The sequence below is a fragment of the Mastigoproctus giganteus genome, chromosome 10, assembly GCF_048544385.1.
Source record: "Mastigoproctus giganteus isolate SK-2022 chromosome 10, ASM4854438v1, whole genome shotgun sequence".
NCBI lineage: Eukaryota > Metazoa > Arthropoda > Arachnida > Uropygi > Thelyphonidae > Mastigoproctus > Mastigoproctus giganteus.
The window spans coordinates 193,649,996-193,670,985 of record NC_143584.1 but is presented as its reverse complement, the minus strand read 5'-3'; the positions used below and the strand labels follow the sequence as shown (position 1 = coordinate 193,670,985).

Below are 20,990 nucleotides of genomic sequence, written 5' to 3'. Positions count from 1 at the left end.
TGATAAAATTTTAGGGTATCTAGCCTCAAATTATGTAAATTTCAAACTATGATATTGTTTAGTGCAATTGCTTCATTACCACATAGTTTAATAAGACAAATGAAGTTTGTATGTTCATCATCATCATCATCAGCCATTTTCAATCCACTGCAGGATGAAGGCCTCTCCAGCAACTTTACAGTTTCTTCTGTTTTGAGCATTGGCCATCCATTTACTACTCAAAAACTCATGAATTTCATCTATCCATCTCCGCCTTTGTCTTCCAGGTTTTCTTCTAGCTCCTCTTGGGTACCATTCTGTTATTTTCTTAGTCCATCTGTCATCATGTCTTCAAGCTATGTGTCCTGCCCAAGACCATTTTAGTTCTTTAGTTTTGATAAGAATGTCCTTTACTTGAGTTTGCTGCCTAATCCATGTGTTTCTCTTCTTATCTAACAGTCTGATTCCAAATATAATTCGTTCCATTCTTCGCTGTGTAGTTCTCAGCTTCTCTTCCATTCTTTTGGTGAGTGCCCAAGTTTCACTTCCATAAGTCATGGTGGGGAGTATACGTTGATTCATTATTTTACGTTTCAGACAAACTGGGATATTGCTCTTCAGTATGTGACTATATTTCCTGAATGCTATCCATCCAAAATTTATTCTTCTCTTGACTTCCAGACATTTTCTCTTTATTACAGCTAATAACTTGTCCCAGATAAGTATATGACTCCACCTTTTCAATTACTGCTCCTTCAATCATTATTTCCCTTTCGGTGGCATACTTGTTCATCATTACTTTTGTTTTAGCCATATTCATCTTTAGTCCAAAATCCTTACTTTTTTTTTTTTTTATGAAAACCCCAAACACGAAAGGTATCAAAACCTATAGTACTTAGTACTGTGCATGGGTTGAAGGAGAAGTGTGGGGGGAGGGGATGCCGGAAACTTTGCTCTAGAGACTAAACATGGGTTTCACCACTTCAAGCCTCCAATAAGCAAAGTGGTGGTATTTCACCGGTTGATGAAAGTCATCTACCACTTTAATCTCTGGATATTAGAAGAACTATGTTATTCCAGCATGATGGTGCCAAGCTCATTTTACTTGAGAGAAGTGAGGAACTTTTTAAATGAGCGATATAAACATTGGATCGGTCGTGGCGGAACAATCACTTGGCCACCATGATCGCCGGATTTGAAACCTTTAGACCATTACTTATGGGGCCATATCAGAGCAATCGTGCATTCTGAAGGCATCATCAGCTTTGTACAATTGAAGGAAAAGATTGTACTGGTGTTCGAAATGGAGAAAATCTAAAGATAATTATTTTTTTGTCTGGGTACCTCTTAGAATTAATGGCTATGCATGGGCATTAATATTTTTCTGTGTGCAGAAAACTGTGTATAACTGATTAAGATTTTCCTCTAATTTTTTGGGATCGTGGCTTATGACCATAATATCATCTGCAAATCGTAAATGGTTTAGGTACTCTCCATTCACATTGACTCCTTTCTGCGACCAGTCTAATCTTCTGAAAGCTTCCTCAAGGGCAGCAGTAAACAGCTTCGGAGATATTGTGTCTCCTTGTCGAACTCCTTTCTCGATTTTAAATTTCCTACTGTCTTTGTCTAGTCTAATAAAGGAGGTAGCACTCTCATATATTTTCTTGAAAATCATAATATATGGGGTATCTATGCCTTGTCTTTCCAGTGCCCGAAACATTGCCTTATGCTGTATGGAGTCAAATGCCTTTTCATAATCCACATGTGCCAGGCATAATGGTGTTTTATATTCATTTGCTTTCTCCATTAGCTGTGATATTACATGAATGTGATCCATAGTTGAGAATCCTGTCCTAAAGCCAGCTTGCTCTTTCAGTTGATTCTCATCAAGTATTCTTTCTAATCTGTTAGTAATGACCCTTGTGAACAACTTGTAGATGTGAGATAACAAGCTAATTGGTCTATAATTTCCAATTTCTGATTTATCTCCTTTCTTATGCAGCAAACTATGATTGCATTATTCCACTGCTTAGGCGTCACACCTTTTCTAATGCACTTTGTGAAGAGCCTTGCCAGTTTTTGTGTTATGTCTCTTCCTCCCAATTTTAACAACTCTACAGTAACTTCATCTTCCCCCGGGGCTTTCTGATTCTTCATTTTCTTCAATGCATGTTCTACCTCATCAGGAACAATATCGGGTATGTCGTATGTGTTGCTAATTTGTGATCCATCTTCCCCACTTCTGGCATCATTCCCTCGTTCCTTGTATAATTCTCTATAGTAGTCTTGTGCTATTTGAATTATGCCTTCTCTGCTATTTATAAGTACACCATCGCTATTCTTCAGTTTCAGTATCATTTGTCTTTCTGTATTACTACTCATGGCTGCTGATTTAAGTCCTTTGTTTTTCCTTAATGCTTGTTCTACTTTTCTTGTGTTAAATCTTCTTATGTCCTCTCTGAGTCTTTCTAATGGCTTTGCATAACTCAGTATACTCAATTTTTCCTTGTCAGTGTTTATCTTCCTCTTCATTTGTCGCCTTCAGTTCATCATAACAAGTGTTTCTTGACTAATTTTTTCTTCTTTGGATTTCTTTTTCCCAATAGGTTTCTTGGGCTTTATCCCTTTCAGAAAGTTGTAATATTCCTCGTCGATATCTTGGTCCTGTGAGCAGTCTGCAGAAGCTCAAACGTGTTCTTAAGTTCTAGTACATACTGCTTTTTCTCCTCTTCTATTATCTCAAAGACTTTTGTATTATTTACTCGAGTCAGTTTTTTCCTTTTCTACATCTATATCAAGTGTACATCTTACCATTCTGTGATCACTTCCAACATTTACCTTATTCAGGGCGGTAACATCATTCACAATATATCTTCTGTTAGTGAGGATGAAGTCGATTTCATTAGTTGTTAATCCATTTTGACTCTTCCATGTCCACTTTCTGTTCACCCTTTTCTTGAAAAAAGTGTTCATTACTGACATTCCTTGAGATTCTGCAAATTCCACAAGTCTTTCACCTCTTTTATTTCTTTCACCAATTCCAAAATTTCCTATAATTCCTCTTTCTGCTCTGTTTTGCCTTTTTCCAACCTTAGCATTGAAGTCCCCCATAATAATAGTGTAGTGGGTTTTCTGCTCATCTAGAAGTCTCTCAATTTCGGTGTACATTTCTTCAACCTCTTCATCAACATGGCTCAATGTTGGTGCATAAATCATTATAATCTTTAGCTTGTACCTCTTAGAAATCTTGAGTATTAGTCTTGACACACTTGGTGATGTACTTTTGAATTCCAAAATGTTGTTTTTTAAATCTTTATGGACCAGAAACCCAACTCCACCTTCATTCCTTTCACTGTTTCCATTGGTGTACAGCAGATTTTAACTTGATAAACTTATAAGTGATTCATTTCTTCTTCTTGTTTCAGCCAAACCGATGATATTCTGCTGCACAAATTGGAGCAGTGTGGCATCGGAGGCAAATCGCTGCTATGGATAAGGGGATGGTTGAGTGGCAGAAGACAGAGAGTGGTAATCAATGGACACTGCTCAACGTGGACTAATGTTATTAGTGGAGTTCCTCAGGGTTCAGTGTTGGGTCCGTTGTTGTTTTCGGTGTTTATGAATGATATTGATGATGGTATATCAAGTTTAATGTCCAAGTTTGCAGATGATACAAAGGTTGGCAGGGTTGTTAAGGACACTACTGACGCTATGCTGCTGCAACAGGATCTGGAAAGGTTGAACAGATGGGCTGAGAGGTGGCAAATGAAGTTTAACATTGACAAATGTAAAGTACTACATATGGGAAACAGTAACCCCAGAGCAACGTATCAACTCTGCGGTACTACACTGACAGTGGTGGAGAATGAAAAGGACCTGGGGGTAATTGTGCAGGCAGATATGAAGTTCTCTGAGCAGTGCAGACGAGCTGCAAGAGTAGCTCATGGTGTCTTGTCAATGATATACAGGAATTTTTCTAGCAGGGATAAGGAGGTGATTATTCCCTTGTATAAGGCAATGGTTAGGCCACATCTTGAGTACTGTATACAGGTCTAGAGGCCTCATTTCAAGAAGGATGTAGAGCTGCTGGATGCTGAATAAGCTTGCTTTCTTGCATCATATGCCTCTACTAATGCTAATGCTATTCCAATTCACATTATCTAATTCCTTTTCCAGCTCTAATATCCTGTCTTCCCCGATGAGTGATCTTACGTTATAACAGGCCAAGTTCAGTTTCCGTGCATGGCAGCCTGGTTGTACCCAGAGATTCTTAGCACCCTCTGCTTCCACTCTGATCCTCTCGCTGCCATAAGAGGGAGAGTGAAAGCTGCTGGGGACTGAGGGCCATTTGCTTTGTCGTGCTCTCATATGCTGGAGGGTTTGGTCTTTTCCTCTTCACGCTGACCAGGCGTCTTGAAGAGACCCACTCCACACGTTCGTTGCCACCTAAGTGACGTAACAGGGCTTACCATCGAGAAGGTGTGCATGAGTGGATTTTAGGGAGGCAGGCCAACCGTACTTCTCCTAAATCTTCTGTAATAGAGAGATATTGGATCCATCAGTGTTTTAGGCTGAGTGTCTGATAACACACAGGATACCTGTTCCCCTCTAACCCCGGTTTGTAAGTTTGTATGTTAGACATCGTTATTATAACATCTCATATGTGAAATCTTTCACAATGAGTTGAGAGGCCAAACAGCTTCGAAATGGTGCTGGCTGGGTGGTTGTAATCACAATTATTAGATGTTATAATAATGATGCCTAACATACAAATTTTGTTTGTTTGTCTTAAAATTGTGCTGTGTAGTAACGATGCAATTGCGCTAAACAGTATAATTTTTTGTTCCATAATTTTATGTAGACCCCAGAATTTTTTATAAAGGAGACTGCTTGATTAATTTTATTTATGCTATGTTTTATTTTGGCATGTAATTTATGTATATGTGTTTTTTCTGTACATATTTCCCGAGGTTCCTTCCCAGGTTTTACCTGTTACCTTTTTCTGTTTTCAGTCTTAAGTCTATAAGTATTGTTACTATTGAAGTGACCTATACAATGCCATGCTGAGTAATATAGCATATTTCATTTTGTATTGCATTATCATACAGTGTTACTGTATATAGAGTTTTGCAATGTGATAAAATTATGAGCCCATGTGGCACACATACTGGTATGTAAACTGGTTTGTTGGATGGTGAAATGTTTGATTTTTGATGATTTTACTGTAAAATTTATTCTATAGAAACATTACATATTGACTGTTTTTTTCAACCCTGAATTGATTGTATTTTTAATTTCTTAAATAATCACGTATTATTCCTTGAAATATTAATATATTTCTTTCTCTTTTTTTATTTTTGATCTTCAAGGGAGGCAGATAAGTAAGTTTTTCTTTAATAGATAATTATTATCTGAAAATACTTATTTTATATTTATTTATTTTAGAATGCTTTATTACAGTGTTCTAGAAATTGAAGTTTATCTTGTTATTCTTGAGATATGCAAAAAAATTATATTGATTATAATTTTTTTGTATATCTCAAGAATTAGCAGATAGAATAATTACTGTAATAATTTTTCTGTATTTTATATATACGGAGCAGCCAGTTACAGAAGTTCTAGTTTCTGCTTCTCTGGAAATTCAAATAAACTATACAGCATTTGATGTAACTGGATCTGTGGGCGGTTACTAATGGTCATGTTTCTAATCTTTACGGTTTTTTTCAGAAATCATTTTATTAATTACAATTGTACCAGATCCACACAAGTTGTTTTAATTAATTAATTAAATAAATATATAACATTAGAATTTTCTTGCAACTAGTGTTCTTTTCTAATTCATTTAATTTCTTTAATTCATAAAAAAAGTGTTTGCTGCAACTAACTCTCATTCAATTTATTTTCTTAGACTTGACAGTAATAATTTCATAATTATCACATGATTGAAAATAACACAGTATCTTCACAACTATCATTTTTCTCCTAATTCATACAGTTTTTCTAATTTAAAAGTAGTGCAGTTTTCATATAACCATTTCTTACAATCACCTTACTTTTCCTTCCACCAGACTTGACAACAGTATCCACAAGGATTTTGAAACATCAAATTGGTCTCTAATTGATTGGATTATTAGAATGTTTTCTGTAAAGTTTTTTTCCAGCTTTTCAATAAACTTGATCTTTGTTTTTTTGCCTTTATAAATTTACATTGAGTGCAGTGTTGTTTAGCCTTTTATTAGAATTTCTGTATTTTACTTTTTTATTAATAAAGGGAAGGCCAGAAAAATGCTACCACAATTTCATATGTTCCTTACAAAGAGAAAGCTAGCATACAGTAACATTTGAAACTCATTCTATTTTGAAGGCTGTAATGTTGGTGTTTAAATGGTCACCATCAGACCCAGAATAACATACAATTTGAGTGGCACCGAACTCTAGATATTTGAGAATGAAAAAGATCAAAGAATAATTATACAGTCTGACGTGAAGTTCTCCGAGCAGTATAGATAGCCTGCTAGAGTAGCTCATAGGGTTCTGTCAATCATGTAGTTTTGCCAGGAGGGACAAAGAGGTGATTATCCTGTTGTATAAAGGCAGTGGCTAGGCTGCACTTCGAGTATGCATATGCATACAGGTTTGGGAGCCTCATTTTCAGAAAGATGTAGATCTGTTGAAATAGTTGCACTTAGCAAGAAAGACTAGTACTGTAAATTGCATCTGGAAACCAGGCAGCTGCAAGAAGACCTGATTGAAGTATTTTAAGCTCTAATTTGGTTGAATAAACTAACTGCTGATGGCAGTCTTGCTTTTTCTCAGATGATACACTCAATGAAACATAAATTTGAATTGGAAAGGATGGTTGCCTGTGAAAATTTGCATTCAACCAGAGAGTTAATGTTAGAATAAACTTCCACCTTTATCATCTTATGTGGGAGAGACCAGCTGTAAATATAGGAGATTGCCTTACCACATGTGGGTGGGAGTATCCTCCATTGAATAACTTGCCAGATTCAAGCTGTCATCTCAGTTATCATATCACGTGTTATTGTGGAAGTGGGTAATATGATTTTTAAAAAAATGGGTACATGAAATGAATTGTGTACATTTTTTTTTTTTTTTTTTTTTTTTTTTTTATGCTATATAAACTTGCTGATACTAGTACAGTGCAACTTCGATATAACGCTCCTCTTCATATTGTGGTTTCAGACATACCATGGTTATGATCATGTTCCCCAAAACAAATTATGAAAAAAGTAGTATGTTCAAAGAACTAGCAATTTCAAACTGGAAAAAGTGAATATTGCATGTACTCATATCTACTGTATTTTCAAGAGGGGAAATTATCTGTATATTGGCTTCAATGTATTCAGTTGCAGAGTAATTTTTATAAACAACAGGAATCATTAGAGATTAATTACTCTAGATACCCAGTTCCTCCCCTCAGCTAGAGATACAGTAAAAGAATATATCAAGAACACTAATTACAAACAGTATCCCTGGAGGGGAATACTGCTACCATTTTTCAAGTGCATTACATTAGTTACAAAGTAAGTATTTTGTAAAAAAATAGAATGTGACATTCTTTCTTTCACTAGAAGTTACACTTAGGATAGCAAAAACTGCTAAGAGCTAAACTAGACAAAAATATACGTGAACTGAGAAGTGATTTATGGAGAAATCATGTGACTTCAACACTATGATAGGCTGGACAGTTTGGATTTGATTTAGTTTTCTCAAAGCATGGTAAATTCTAGGGCATCAGAAATAAACACACAGCAAAATTAGTAAATCAGTAGGACTAAAATAATAGCCACCAAAAGAAAAAATACAGTTGAAGAAAAGTTAAAGATTATCAAAAAAAATTATGTTCATTTGTAGACTCTGTAAAAGATGAAGTAGGCCTCCAAAGATAGAAAAGTAGTCTTTGGAAAACAGTGATGTGGACCAATGCTTATACAAGTGGTTTCTACAAAACTGTAGTGAAGTACCGATAAATGAGATATTTTTGAAAGTACAGGCACTTAAATTTCATAAACTACTTGGTTGAGATGATGACACATCTAAAGCTTCTGAAGGGTGCTTTTGGAGATGGAAGGTTCATCATAGGGTATCCCAGTTTAGTCTTGTATGCAAATCTGTGTTTAGTAACATTACAGCAGCAGAAGAATTTCTGCATAATGTGAGTCAAGATGGTGAATTCATAGATAAACAGCTGTACTATGAACTTCTCCCCAGCAAGTCATTGGATATTAAAAAGTCACCCAAAATGCAGGCATGAAAACTAAGCGAGAGAGAGAATTACTGTGTTACTGTGCACAAACAAGGCTGGAAATCACATTGTGCCATTATGCATTGGTAAAAGTCAAGTCCTCAGTGTTTTTAGCACATCAACTGAAATCTCTACCTGTGATTTATAAAAATAGCTCCAACGCTTGGATGGATGATATTTTTGCTTCATGGTTTGATAGTGAGTTTGTACCTTTGGTGAGATGCCACCTGCTTTCCAAAAAACTTGAATAAAAGGCTCTGTTACTGTTGGATCACTGCCCAGCTCATCTGTAATGCAGGTATTGAAGTTGTCGTCTGACACCCACATTACATCAAGTTTGCACTGTACTAATATCCACATCTATAATGTGCAGCTACCAAATAACAACATGCAAAGGCACACGTGTAGAGAAGTAGTGTGGCATTTTTCAACAGTGTGATGTTTGAGTTCTTTAATTCTTGCTAGGTTTATGGTATATGCTTTATTTTTCATTTTGCTTTATAAGAGGAAATTTGGCATCTGGTCTAGAGAGCACAGTGGGAATCCATCTGGTCCACATTGTCTAAATTGCTAGTTAGGAAAGTGTTAATTCAAAAATGTCTGCACTTCACAATGATAATGCACAAGCTGGGGCTGTAATAGTAATTCCCAGTGAGCAAGTGGGGAGAATCTCTACCTCTTTAGGTGCCTACTTGTGTCTAATGTATAGGATGTTTCAATTAAAAAGCACTGGGATATGTCTCACTTATTTTTAGATTTAGGCTATTTATTGTCTGGACACTTTTGTCATATTTGAGCTGAAATTTTAAATTTTGATGTTAAAATTTTACTCCGTCTTACCATATAGATTTTACAATTCTTAAATTAAAATTTTTCCTGATCAACTGCTTTTTTCTCAAAGGAAAAGTTGTTCCCCATACTTCATTTAGTTTAAAAATGTCACTGGTGTACCTCTGAAATGAACACAAAATAATTTTATTTGAAAACAAAACAAACAAACAATAGTTGTATGTGGTGTTCACTCTTTGTTCCTTAGTTAAATATTTACACGTTTAGCTGTAGAACAGCTTGATTATGCAAGGGTAGTTGTGTTGCATCTCCTCATGCTAAGAACTACTATTGCTATTTTCCCCTTTAAATAGCTAGGTTTACATTTGTTTCAGAGGTACACTGAGGATGGAGAACAACTTTCTCTATTGAGAAAATTAATTTCTTTAGGAAAAATTTAAATTTAGAAATTATAATGCTTAGTCCAATTCAAACATCAAATTAAAAAATTTCACCTCAAATATGACAGAAAATAGGTGCGGGCAACAGATAGCCTAAAAATATATGAGATAAACCCCAGTAGGCTTTTAATTGAAACACCCTATTTTTTGAAAAAGCATATGCATAATTAAGAAAAAAAACAACTTTATTATGTAATTTATTATGGATTATTATGAAAAAAAAAAAATAAAATCGAAACTTGGCACCCGTTTGTCTTACTGATAATTTTGTATATAACTTGAGGTTCTTGTTTGTAAGCTTCATGTGATTTGGTGAGCCTTGACTGATATTTGCATTTTCAAATGTTTCATGCCCAAAAATGAATAACTCAACAAATCAACAAATTTTCAACAAATAATCAACAAAATTTCAATAGTTTATTATTCTAGTTTGATTTTAAAATGATCAAATTTTTTACAGGTAGGATAAAAAAATTCCAAGACTGAATTTCTTAAAAATATCTGAACATCAAATAAAGAAAACTTTTTAATTTATTTCTAACTAAAAAATGTCTAGAATTTTGTACAATAAGGTGGCATTGATATGTGCAAAGATTTATTTTTATCTGTTATTAATGGTAATTTTTTATTATTATTTTTTTTTTAATGTTGCTTTTTGAACAAGTATCCTTGAAATTTTGGTGATAAGCTAAAGAAATCAGCCTCAGAGATTCTAGATTTAATTTTTGAAGCATTGAGATAAAAAAAATAATCGAGGCAAAATATATGAATGCTACAACAGCTTCAGAGAGGGATGTGGTATCTTTTTTTTCCTGTCGTAGGCAGTAGAAGAGAGCAAGACATGTTTTAATTTGGCTCTAGCAGCTTAACCGAAGGAGATTAACATCAAATGTCTGGCAGACAAATTTCTTGTTTAAATTTAATTTTTGTAATTTTTAAATCTTATTTCTGTAATTTTGTATATTTTATTGCAGTAATCCTTAACTTTTCTAAAGTATTTCTCCTAAGTTAAATTCTTTCTGGTAACTTTGGTAGCTTAATTTTAACTTCTGTAGTGGATAAAGTTTTGTTAACAGTTTAATTTCTGTAATACTCTGTAATACCCCAGGGGCTCACATCTGGTGAGTATGGGCTTGGCACACCCAGGGTCCTGAGCTAGATATCATCATTCTTCTCTTTCTTGGTGATTCCCTTCTCTCTCTCTCTCTCTCTCTCTCTCTCTCTCTCTCTCTCTCTCTCTCTCTCTCTCTCTCTCTCTCTCTCTCTCTCTCTCTCTCTCGGGTTAACTCAGAATTTTTTTTTTTTTTTTTTTTTTTTTTCCTGGTGCACCAAAAGCCTCAAGCTTCCTTGCACCTTATGGCTAATAATGATGATAATAATTTAAATTCTGTAATATATTGTAAATTTAAATTTTTCTTAAGTTCTAATTTTTCCTAAATAATGGTTGTTACAAGATCCACTTTCAATAAGTCCAATACAAGTCTAAGGACTTCATGACACATATGGAAATGCCTGCAGGCCATTTCTGGTGTGTATCATGAGTTTGTCACTTCTATAGCCTGTGGCATTTATTCACGGTCAGGCTAGTAGACAAACCAAGCTCAACTGATGATTATTTTCTTTGTATATGATATAAGGTGTGTACCAATCTCAAATTAAAATGGTGCATTACTATAATTTGAGTCACTGAAGAAATGGGTGCTTGCCCTAGAAACAAATCTAACTGGGAGCTTGTCAGGGACTCAAGTATCTCATCTTTTTTTATTTTATTTATTATTATTATTTTTTATTATTGTTTTATTCGGTTTTTTTTTTTTTTTTTTTTTTGGCCGGTGCAGCATAAGCCATAGGCTTTCTTGCACCATGCAGCCATTACTAATACTAATACTAACCCATCAAATTATGCTCGCCCTCATTTTTGTCCCAGAACAGCCAGTCAAATGCATGCTGTTCTGGTTGAAGGAGATTTAGTTTTATGGGGAGTTTCTATTGTTAGAGAAATGAGTAACATTTTTTGTAATAAAGACAGGTGGGCCAGAACCATGGTGTTGCTTGCTGGGAGCAAGTTGATGATGTTATCAACAGATTGTCAGATTTTAAGGGGGGGGGGGGGTAAAGAGAACATTATTATTCATGTGGGGACTAATGATGTTAAATGAACATGACCTGACCATTTGTTAGATAAATATAAGACCCTGCTAAAAAAATTCTGCAAGGTAGGTAAGAATGTGTATGTGTCTGGGATTACATATTGAAAGCCTTGTGGATTAACTCTAGACTTGAGAGAGTCTGCAAGACTGGGAGGGATTTTTATCAGTGTAGCCCACACTTGTCTGAAAGAATTTGTTTGCAAAAACCCTTGCACCACCTGTTCAAATGAACAGGTGGTGCAAGGGTTTTTGCCAGTATCACTGAGGATACCCTAAGGGTTCAGTGAAACTGCTAGTTGAAGAGGAGAAAGGTAATAAAGACACATTTATTTGATAACATGGGTAAAAGTAATGCTTGCATCATCTCAAGAATTTTTTTTTGTTGCTGCAACAGCCAATGTAGGCAAGATTTTCTGACGGTAGCAACATTTCAAATGAGAGGGATGAGAAAGAAGCCTAAATAACTTAAAGGGGTGTGTCAAGGTAGTAAACTGTATAAGAATACTTAGTCTTAACTGTGTCTAGATTAAAGTCAAGAGTATTGTCAACAAAATCAGTGAATTCAAATCCTGGTTAAGACAACTAATGCTGACATAATAGGGCTAACCGGAATGTGGTGCCACCTGGAAATTGGGGATGAAAAGTTCCATTATTGTATGTATAATGTATTTGGGAAACATAGGGATGTGGGGTCATGCTTCTTATCAAAAGCAGCCTCAGTGTGAAAAGAGCTTTTGCTGAGTCAGAAGTTACTTCTGCCACCATAGAATCTCTGTGTGGTATGAGTTAGTTGGAAGCAAAGGTAGAATATCTTATTATGGGTGATTTCAATCTGCCCATAATTAATTGAAATAATTGAGAGGGATACTAGCCATGGGGAACAAATTTTTAAAATAAACTAGATGATTATTATTTGTACCAGCACGTTATAGAAAATACTAGGCATAAGAATATTCTTAACATCATCACTGCTCAAAAGTCAGATGACATCACAGGGCTTAAAGTACAGGAACCATTGGCAGATAGTGATCATGCAGTGATTAGTTGGAAGTGAAGAAAGATTTGCAGAAGGTAAAAGCATGGGTTTTAATTTCAGAAAAGTGGACCAGACTATGGTAGTTTAAGGTGCTATGTAGAATCTATTAATTTGGGCAGGTTGCAGAGGGAAGGCAAATATATTAGAATCATTTAATACCTTCAAGCAATAAACACAGAAGCCATGTATACATATATACCATTAAGAAAATATAGCACAACAAGGATGCTGGGATGGATGAATACAGAGCTGGCCAGTCTAATGGAGCAGAAATGGGATAATTACAGTGATGAAAGTACTGATTCTTACAACAGCTACAAGCTGATCTGTAATAGTACCACAGTTAAGGAGGCCCAGGTTCAGTATGAGAAAATGCTGGCTAAGAAAGCAAAGAATGGGAACAGTTTTTCATGTATGTGAATACAAAGAAGAAGAAAATGAATCGGACTGAATATTTGTGTACTGAGTGTGGGAAAGTCTTAGAAAACCCAGTTGATGTTGCTGATGAATTGAATAGGTACTTTGCACTGGCCTTTACTGATGAAAGATCCTTTATGCCAAGGAGAGGCTGTGTGAGTGATGCTAAGCCATATGAAATTAGTGATTTCAAAATTACAGATGACTGTTTATTAAAAAAAACTTTTGTGCCTAAAGGCAGGTAAGGCTCCTGGAGTTGATGGTGTATACCAAGTAATTTTGAGGGAGGTGGCCAGAGAGTGTGTTGAAACATTGAGGTTAATTATGAGGGCATCACTGGACTCAGGTGAGATTCCTTTGGTTTAGAGAAGTGCCAATGCATCACCAATACATAAAGGCATTTCTAAGAGTGAAGTAAGTAACTACAGACCAGTTAGTCTGTAGTGCTTTGCGGTGACTTCAGTGGTAGGGAAAATCTTAGAGGCAATGATTAAAAGTGCAATCCAGGGACATTTAGATAGAAATGGCAATATGAAGGATGCACATGGTTTTGTTAAGGGGAAATCATATTTAACTAACCTGGTAATCTATTTTGATACAGTTACTCATGACCTAGATGTAGGGAACAATTTCATTTAGTTTATTTGGATTTTAGCAAGCCATTTGACTCAGTCTCTTGTGAGTGGTGACTGTATAAGCTGGAGTGTTGGGATTACTGGAAAGATTCTAAGATAGATTTCAGGGTGGATGCAGAGCAGAAGGCAGAGGATTATGATTAATGGACATTCTTCAGATTGGTGTAACACCAGGAGTATGGTCTCCCAAGGATCGGTTCTTGGACCATCTTGTTTCTGATTTTCTTAAATGACATCGATGAAGAGATAAAGGGTGTGATGTCAATTTGCAGATGACATAAAGATTGGGAGAGTAGTTGGGACATTCTTCAGATTGGTGCAACATCAGGAGTGCAGTCCCCCAAGGATCTGTTCTTGGACCACTGTTTCTGATTTTCATGAATGACATTGATGAAGGGATAAAAGGTGTGATGTCCATCTGCAGATGACATAAAGATTGGGAGAGTAGTTAATAATCAGTTCCAAGCAGCACTTGTGCAGGATGACTTGAACAGGCTTCAAGAATGGTCAGAAAAAAGTTGCAACTATGTTTTAATGCAGCAAAATGCGAGGTCTTGAATTAAAAGCAGTAGAGGAAGAAAGTGATCTGGGAGTTACGACATATGCAGATATGAAATTTTCTGAGTAGGTTAAACAGGCAGTGAGGAAAGCCCATGGTGTCCTATCGATGATTTACTGAACGTTATCTTGTAGAGATAGGGAGGTCATAATCCCACTGTATAAGAAAATTGTAAGACCACATTTGGAATACTGTGTCCAAGTATGGAGACCTAATCTGAAAAAGACATTGGGCTTCTTGAAAGGGTCCGAAGATGGGAAACTCAAATGGTGAGATCGAAAGGATGACTGTATGCTTGGCAACCAGGCATCTTATAGGGGAGCTGATTGAGGTTTATAAGGCAATGAGAGGGGTTAGTAAAATGAATGAATGTGGAATTTTCACTTTTATAATTAATTCAGAACAAGGGACCATAAATTCAAATTACAGTTTAGACTAGATTGTAGGAAGCTTTAGCCATCAAGTTATTAATTATTGGAACAGGTTTCCTTCATAGGTAGTTGAAGCTGACAGTTTGTAGAAATTCAAAGGTGAACTGGATAATTACTTGCATGAGGAGAGAAGCACATAATTTGTATTTTCTTACCTAAATTTTTTTTTTTTTTTGGCCAGTGCAACCAAATCTTGTGGCTTCCATACACTATATAGCTAATACTAATCATTGAGGATAATGAGAGTGTGGGAGACCTTGCATGTCAAAAAATAATGAACTTATCTCCCACATTATAAGCATTATTCAGGCTCATTGTAAAATAAAAATTGAAGACAGCCTCTGAGTTTGGAATATCATAGGAGTTACCAAGTCACTGTTTCTGAAATTTAAACTTGTAAGGATTATGCATTTTCTTTGTTCTCAAGTTTTTAAATGCTTGGTCATTCCATTTGCAAAATAGATGTTCAGTTATGCTTATAATAAAATTCTGTTTAAATTGAATTTAATATTGATAATTTATTTCTGCTTACAATTTATTTTTTTCCAATATATTTGGTGTTTTGTTTTAGAATAACATCAGATCATCAGTGGGAAATAAATAATAACAAAAAGAATGGGGGTAAGTCAAAATTATTGGAATTTTGTTTAAAAAAATCTTTTATTGATAAGCACATTACTTTTTGAAGTACTGTTTAGTTTCTTAAAATTTCTTAAATACACTTTTATGCTACATAAACTAGAAATATGTATAATGGATATATGACGTGCTGCCCAAAACTTCCTTGACTCTCTTTGCTATGGTAACACAAATGATGACAATAGCATATATCATTGAAAATGATTTGGTGCCAACCTAGTTCAGCCAGCTTGTTTCATTGTTATTTTATGTACCTCAGAGTATCATTATCTTGAGTACCCTGTACAATTTTTGTATTTTACTAGGTTGACTGATTTGAAAGAACAGCAAATTCCAAAAAAGGTCATATTGTTTAATGAGCACTTTTGCAAAGGAGTCCTACAGCATCTGTTAGTGGCTATCAGGTTCAGATGTCCAGGAAAATGGTTTGCTGGGAATTGACTGTTATCTGGACACATTTCATTATCTCTTCTGTTGCAGTGTGAATCACGTTTTTCAAGACAAAGAATAACATCACAGTGAGATCCAGTATTATTTAGATTTTAAAAGTACAGCTTTATTTAAAATGGTTTTCAGACTGGCTGCTAAATAGTTCATCAGAATGAATCCATCGGTACTGATTTGGAAGCATTTGGATAAACCAATGTGTAATCTTAATGCCTCTAGGCTGTCACAGGTGATAGAGTAGAGTTACGTTATATGAAATTACATTATATATACTACTGCTGCGGCTACATTATATGAAAAAAGTTGGGTATATTGTGTTGTGCATATATATTATATCTAAAACTTTTATAAATTCATATAATGTTCTGTCCACACTTATGTTATCTGCATCAGTGCATTATGAATAGTTATACTGATTGAATGAACTTATCTGTGGAAAGAACTAAACCTTGCAGAAACTTCCTAATTCATTTCAGAAATGTACATGGCCTCAGTTGTGATGCTGGCGATGTCCACTTGCATCTACAGACTGCTAAGTCCCATTTACTTTTATGGCAGAATATCAAATATTGGTTGACCACTGCTCATCTCAGATTCTCTAATTATTTACTGTCTGAATAATTATTTCTGCTTTACAGGTAGTACTTTTGCCTATGTCAACTCATGTTCCTGTCAGAGACTTTCTAATCTGCATTCTTCTCATTTTTTTGTTCTTTTTTGGCTCAAAATCTCAGTACAAATGCAGTTTCTGTCAAATGCCTTGACCTTGACCAAGCACTCAACTTGTTTTTGATTTCTCTCTTTGAAACTGAACGTTTTCCAATCTAACTTTCCTAAAAGTGACATACTTTACTGATAATTCTAATGTTCACAACTGTATCTTGCTTAAATACTCTAGTTGTGGAGACCCAGCTGAATGAAATGCTAAGGCTTTTGCTATTAAAATTACTTCATATAACTTGTTCTTTTACCTGCTACAATATCAGATAATTCTGATCACTTGGATCTTCTCTGTTGTCCTCTGACCTTATATCAAAACTTGGCAATGTTCTCCTCTGGAGCCTCTGTCTCATGGCTACTCTCATCCTCATATCATTTGTCATTACAAGGATGTAAATGGATTTCTATTCTTTTTTTTTTTTTTTTCATGGTTAGTCTGTTGTATTAAATCCTCTGATCCCAATATTTTCTCAGATTGTGTCTGTGAAATTATTATTGTAGGACTGAAATTCTTTATTCCTCATTCCGTCATGAACACTTGTTCCTTTCATGTTTTCCAAAAAATGTGTTAAGACTATTCAGGATAAGAATTATAGCATCTTGCAAATGGATTGTATTCAGTTTCTAACTTCTTTTTTTTTTTTTTTCTTTTTAAAACTTGCAGCAGTTGTCAACAAGTTATTAATAAATCCAAACTGAATTCTGAATCTACCAAAAATAGAAAATTTGCCCCTTATCCAAATGGTAGTTGAGTCTTCTGGTCTCTTGCTAAAGTTGTTGGTTCTGCATCAGTCAGTCAACACACAGTTTGGTTTGAAACTCATCATACTAACTTTTCTTCATTTATCCTTTCTACTTCAGCTTTTTAGAACAGCTTTCCTTCATATGTATTTCCTGAAAATTACAATCTATAGAAATTTAAATGGGCAAATACAGACCAACTGAAGTAAAATAACACAATATAAAGTTTAGTAAACCACAGTGGCCACTTTAAGAAGGCATCAGTTCTGTGGAAATTCCCAGACACTTGCATTTCTTTCATAGCCTGCTAATAGCAAAAGAACCATATATGTCCCTTTGCAAGCAAGCAAGACAGGTTCAACAGAAAACATTAAATACAATTAACCTGATAGCCAGGAAACAGCTCAAACTAACTGAAAAGGCAAAATGTAAATTTTCATGTTGACAGGCCAAATGGAAATTCAAGTATGTAACATAAAATCTGCTAACTAAAATTACAAAGCAAGACAATATTAAAAATGCAAAATACACAAAAGACACTCAAAAAACAGAAAAATTAAATTAATTTAACAAACTAAATTAGAGTAGGAGTAACTGTATCAGACTTCATCAGGTGTTTACCCCTTTTGGGTAAACACCTTTGTATTAAATAATTAAAAACTAAGCAACATAAGATTTATATTTATGTATTAATAATATTTTTTATTAGTTGTGAACATATATCTATTTTTTTAATTGGGATTACAATTCAGTTTAATTCAGTTCAGTTTAATTAACAGGTGTTTTATGTCTGGATAACTATGATATCACAGCTGATGGAGTCAAAGATTTAATAGTAGGACGTGCAGATGGACTAATTGAAGTCTATAGTTATGATGAAGCTGATGAACCTTTATTTCGATTTCAGTATGTAAGTGGTATTAATTAATGAAATTAATGCATATATATTTTTAGGGATCAAACCATTAAAAACAAAGCTATTTTGTATGTATAATTTCAACTCACATCAGCTTCTTTCACAATTCACTGAAGCTGTTATTTAATTCTAGATGTCTCATAAAGAAGGGACAAAGAAATATAAATTGCACCCACCAGAAACTGTCATGTTAGGATGTTAGTTTGCAAAATAGATTCCTTCTAATTACTAGGTAGACCTAATATTTTAGTATACCCCTATACTTCACCAGATTATCAGTTTATGTGCAGTTAATATTCTTAATTTCCATTCAAATAATAATACTGTAACCTTTGAAAAGTGACAGTCCTATTGTTGACATTGACATCATTGACTTTAACTTCTAACCTATCATGTATACCATGGTTATAGTCTACCAGGTTATTCATTTTTTTTTTTTTTTTTAAATACAAATTTCATATAAAAGAGGTGAGATTAAACATACCAATAAATATTGTTTATAAAACTTTTACCTTACACAAAATAATTATTTTAAACTCTTAAAGGCAATAAGTCATTAATTTTAAAATAAATTTTCTCTTTATACTCTGGGACAACCTCATAAGGTCATAGGAGTTTACAAAACAGAGAGAATGCAAGAACACTACCATATTTAGTAATCATACAGGCCCAAACCACAGTCACTCAGAGTGCTTGTACTTCTATATCTTTGTGCTTGACCACATGGCAACTTATATATGCTGTCCAGCCAAAATATTATTACCCCCCAACCATGTTTCAGCAATTGGCCATTCCTCCCTGCCTGGTGGCAAATGTGGTGAGAGCTGGTAAATTTGTACTGCAGGTTTGTGGCATACAGTCCATATGAAGTATTTGATCAACACGAGCAAGGGACGTGATATGACTGACTTCGAGGATGATTGTCAGTATCAGTTGAAGGGTGGTAGTATTATGGAAACTGTGAATGTTGTGGGCTATTCATGGAGTGCTGCAGTTAATTGTTCCAAGAGTGGATGGATAGTGGACAGAGCAGCAGTTGCCTGGCCAATGCTGGGCACCCATGCCTCATTGATGGTCATGCTGATTATCAGCTGCCCTGTCTTGTGTGAGCTGATAAACAGAAAACAGTGGAATGGCTGATCATGGACTTTGGTGGTGCCCTAGATTGGACCCTCTGGGTACAGAATTGCTGGTATCCACTGGTCTCATTCTGTTCCAGTGGATGCAAAATATTTTGTTGTTGTTGTTGTTATTATTATTATTATTATTTGTTTATATTTTATTAATTTTAAATTAATTTTTTTTTTTTAGAATGATCCCAAGCTAGTTTCTGGCATTCTGTATATGATAACCGTAGTTCGCTGTGGCTCATTCTAAGTTGTGACCCACCTTGTCATGGTGCAGACGGCACTGGGCATAGTTTTCAGGTAATCACCTACCTGGTGGCAAAGCAGCTAGAAACAACTTAACAACACACACTGCACATATGTAACATTACACACATTTCTGGCCTTTTACAGAGTTCTGTTTCACCACAGCATACCATGGCAGAGTTGAACTAATGTTCCGAAGCTGCCCTATATAGGATAACATACATGTCTATATGACGAAGGATTTTAACCAGGTGATGAACAGCAATGTTTCCAAGACCACAATCCAATGAACCCTGTATGGGCCCCCAGAGTGGTTCCTAGTCAAGGTATCCATGCTTACAGCCACCCATTACCAACAGTACCTAAAGTTGCATCTGAATGGCATCAGTGGACCACTGACAACTGGAAAAGGGTTGCCTTTAGCATTAGCAAATGATGCAAGAAAGCAAGCTTATACATCAGCCAAAAAAAAAAGTGCGTGTGTACCCTATATGCACGAAAGATGTCTTATGTGAAAACATCTTTGATGAAAATGTGAAACGGAAATTATGCAAATTACGTCACTTCCTAAATGATGCTAATACAGTCACTAACATTGATTAGGTAGAGTAAGTAGTGGGCGTGAGCCCCCTACTTACTCTACCAAATCAACATTAGTGACATCATTTCCATCTGACATTTTCATTACCAGTTGGTTTTGCTTCAGTCTGAAAATGTAGTAGGTTCCGCCAAAGATGTTTTCATATCATTTAAGAAGTGACGTCATTTCTGTCTGACATTTTCGTTACCAATTGGTTTTGCTTCAATCCGAAAATATAGTAAGTATCGCCAAGGATGTTTTCACATCAAAAACAAAAAATTATGAATCTCGTTTCTCTCTATGTTGGAGGCTACAGTGAGAAAACTGCATAGAAGAATTACTCTGATGTCCTGGCAAACAGAAACAGGCAAGTTGTGACAGTGTTTTGGTATTGTGATTGTTTTCCTGGGAATCCCCAATACCAAAACACTGCCACCACTCACTTGTCTATCTCTTGGAGCCCTCATAGCCCTAGATTGATCTCTGAATGATAAAAAAATCTATTCATTGTGACTGAGTAGCCCCCCCCCTCATAGTAACTGTCTTCCTGGATGGCACAGGTGTGTTCCGGCAGGATAATGTGTCCACTGTAGCCAGTGTTGTTTGAGAGTAGTTCACCGAACACAAAGGTGACTTTCAGGTGCTACCTTGGCCATCAAATTGCCAGATATGAATCCCATGGAACATCTCTGGGATTATGGATCGAGAGATCCGGCATTTGGATCCTCCACCATGGTTTATTGCAGATCTGCAGGATGCGATCCAGGCAGCTTGGTACAGCATACCTCCTGCAGTGTTCAGAGGCCTTAGTGTCCATGCTTTGCCATGTATGGCGGTACTGGCAGCAAGAGGAGGAGGATAAACCC

At 35.4% G+C, this 20,990-nt stretch overlaps 1 protein-coding gene across 1 annotated transcript in view; it reads left to right on the top strand.

Moving 5' to 3' along the window:
* LOC150079686 (BBSome complex member BBS7-like) overlaps positions 1-20,990 on the top strand; it is a 121,143-nt gene that overhangs the window by 49,411 nt on the left and 50,742 nt on the right. The window contains exons 9-11 of the mRNA XM_090383166.1: positions 5,352-5,363; positions 15,280-15,329; positions 18,035-18,165. Of these exons, the coding sequence (XP_090239292.1) occupies positions 5,352-5,363; positions 15,280-15,329; positions 18,035-18,165 (193 nt within the window). The remainder of the gene's footprint in view (positions 1-5,351; positions 5,364-15,279; positions 15,330-18,034; positions 18,166-20,990) is intronic.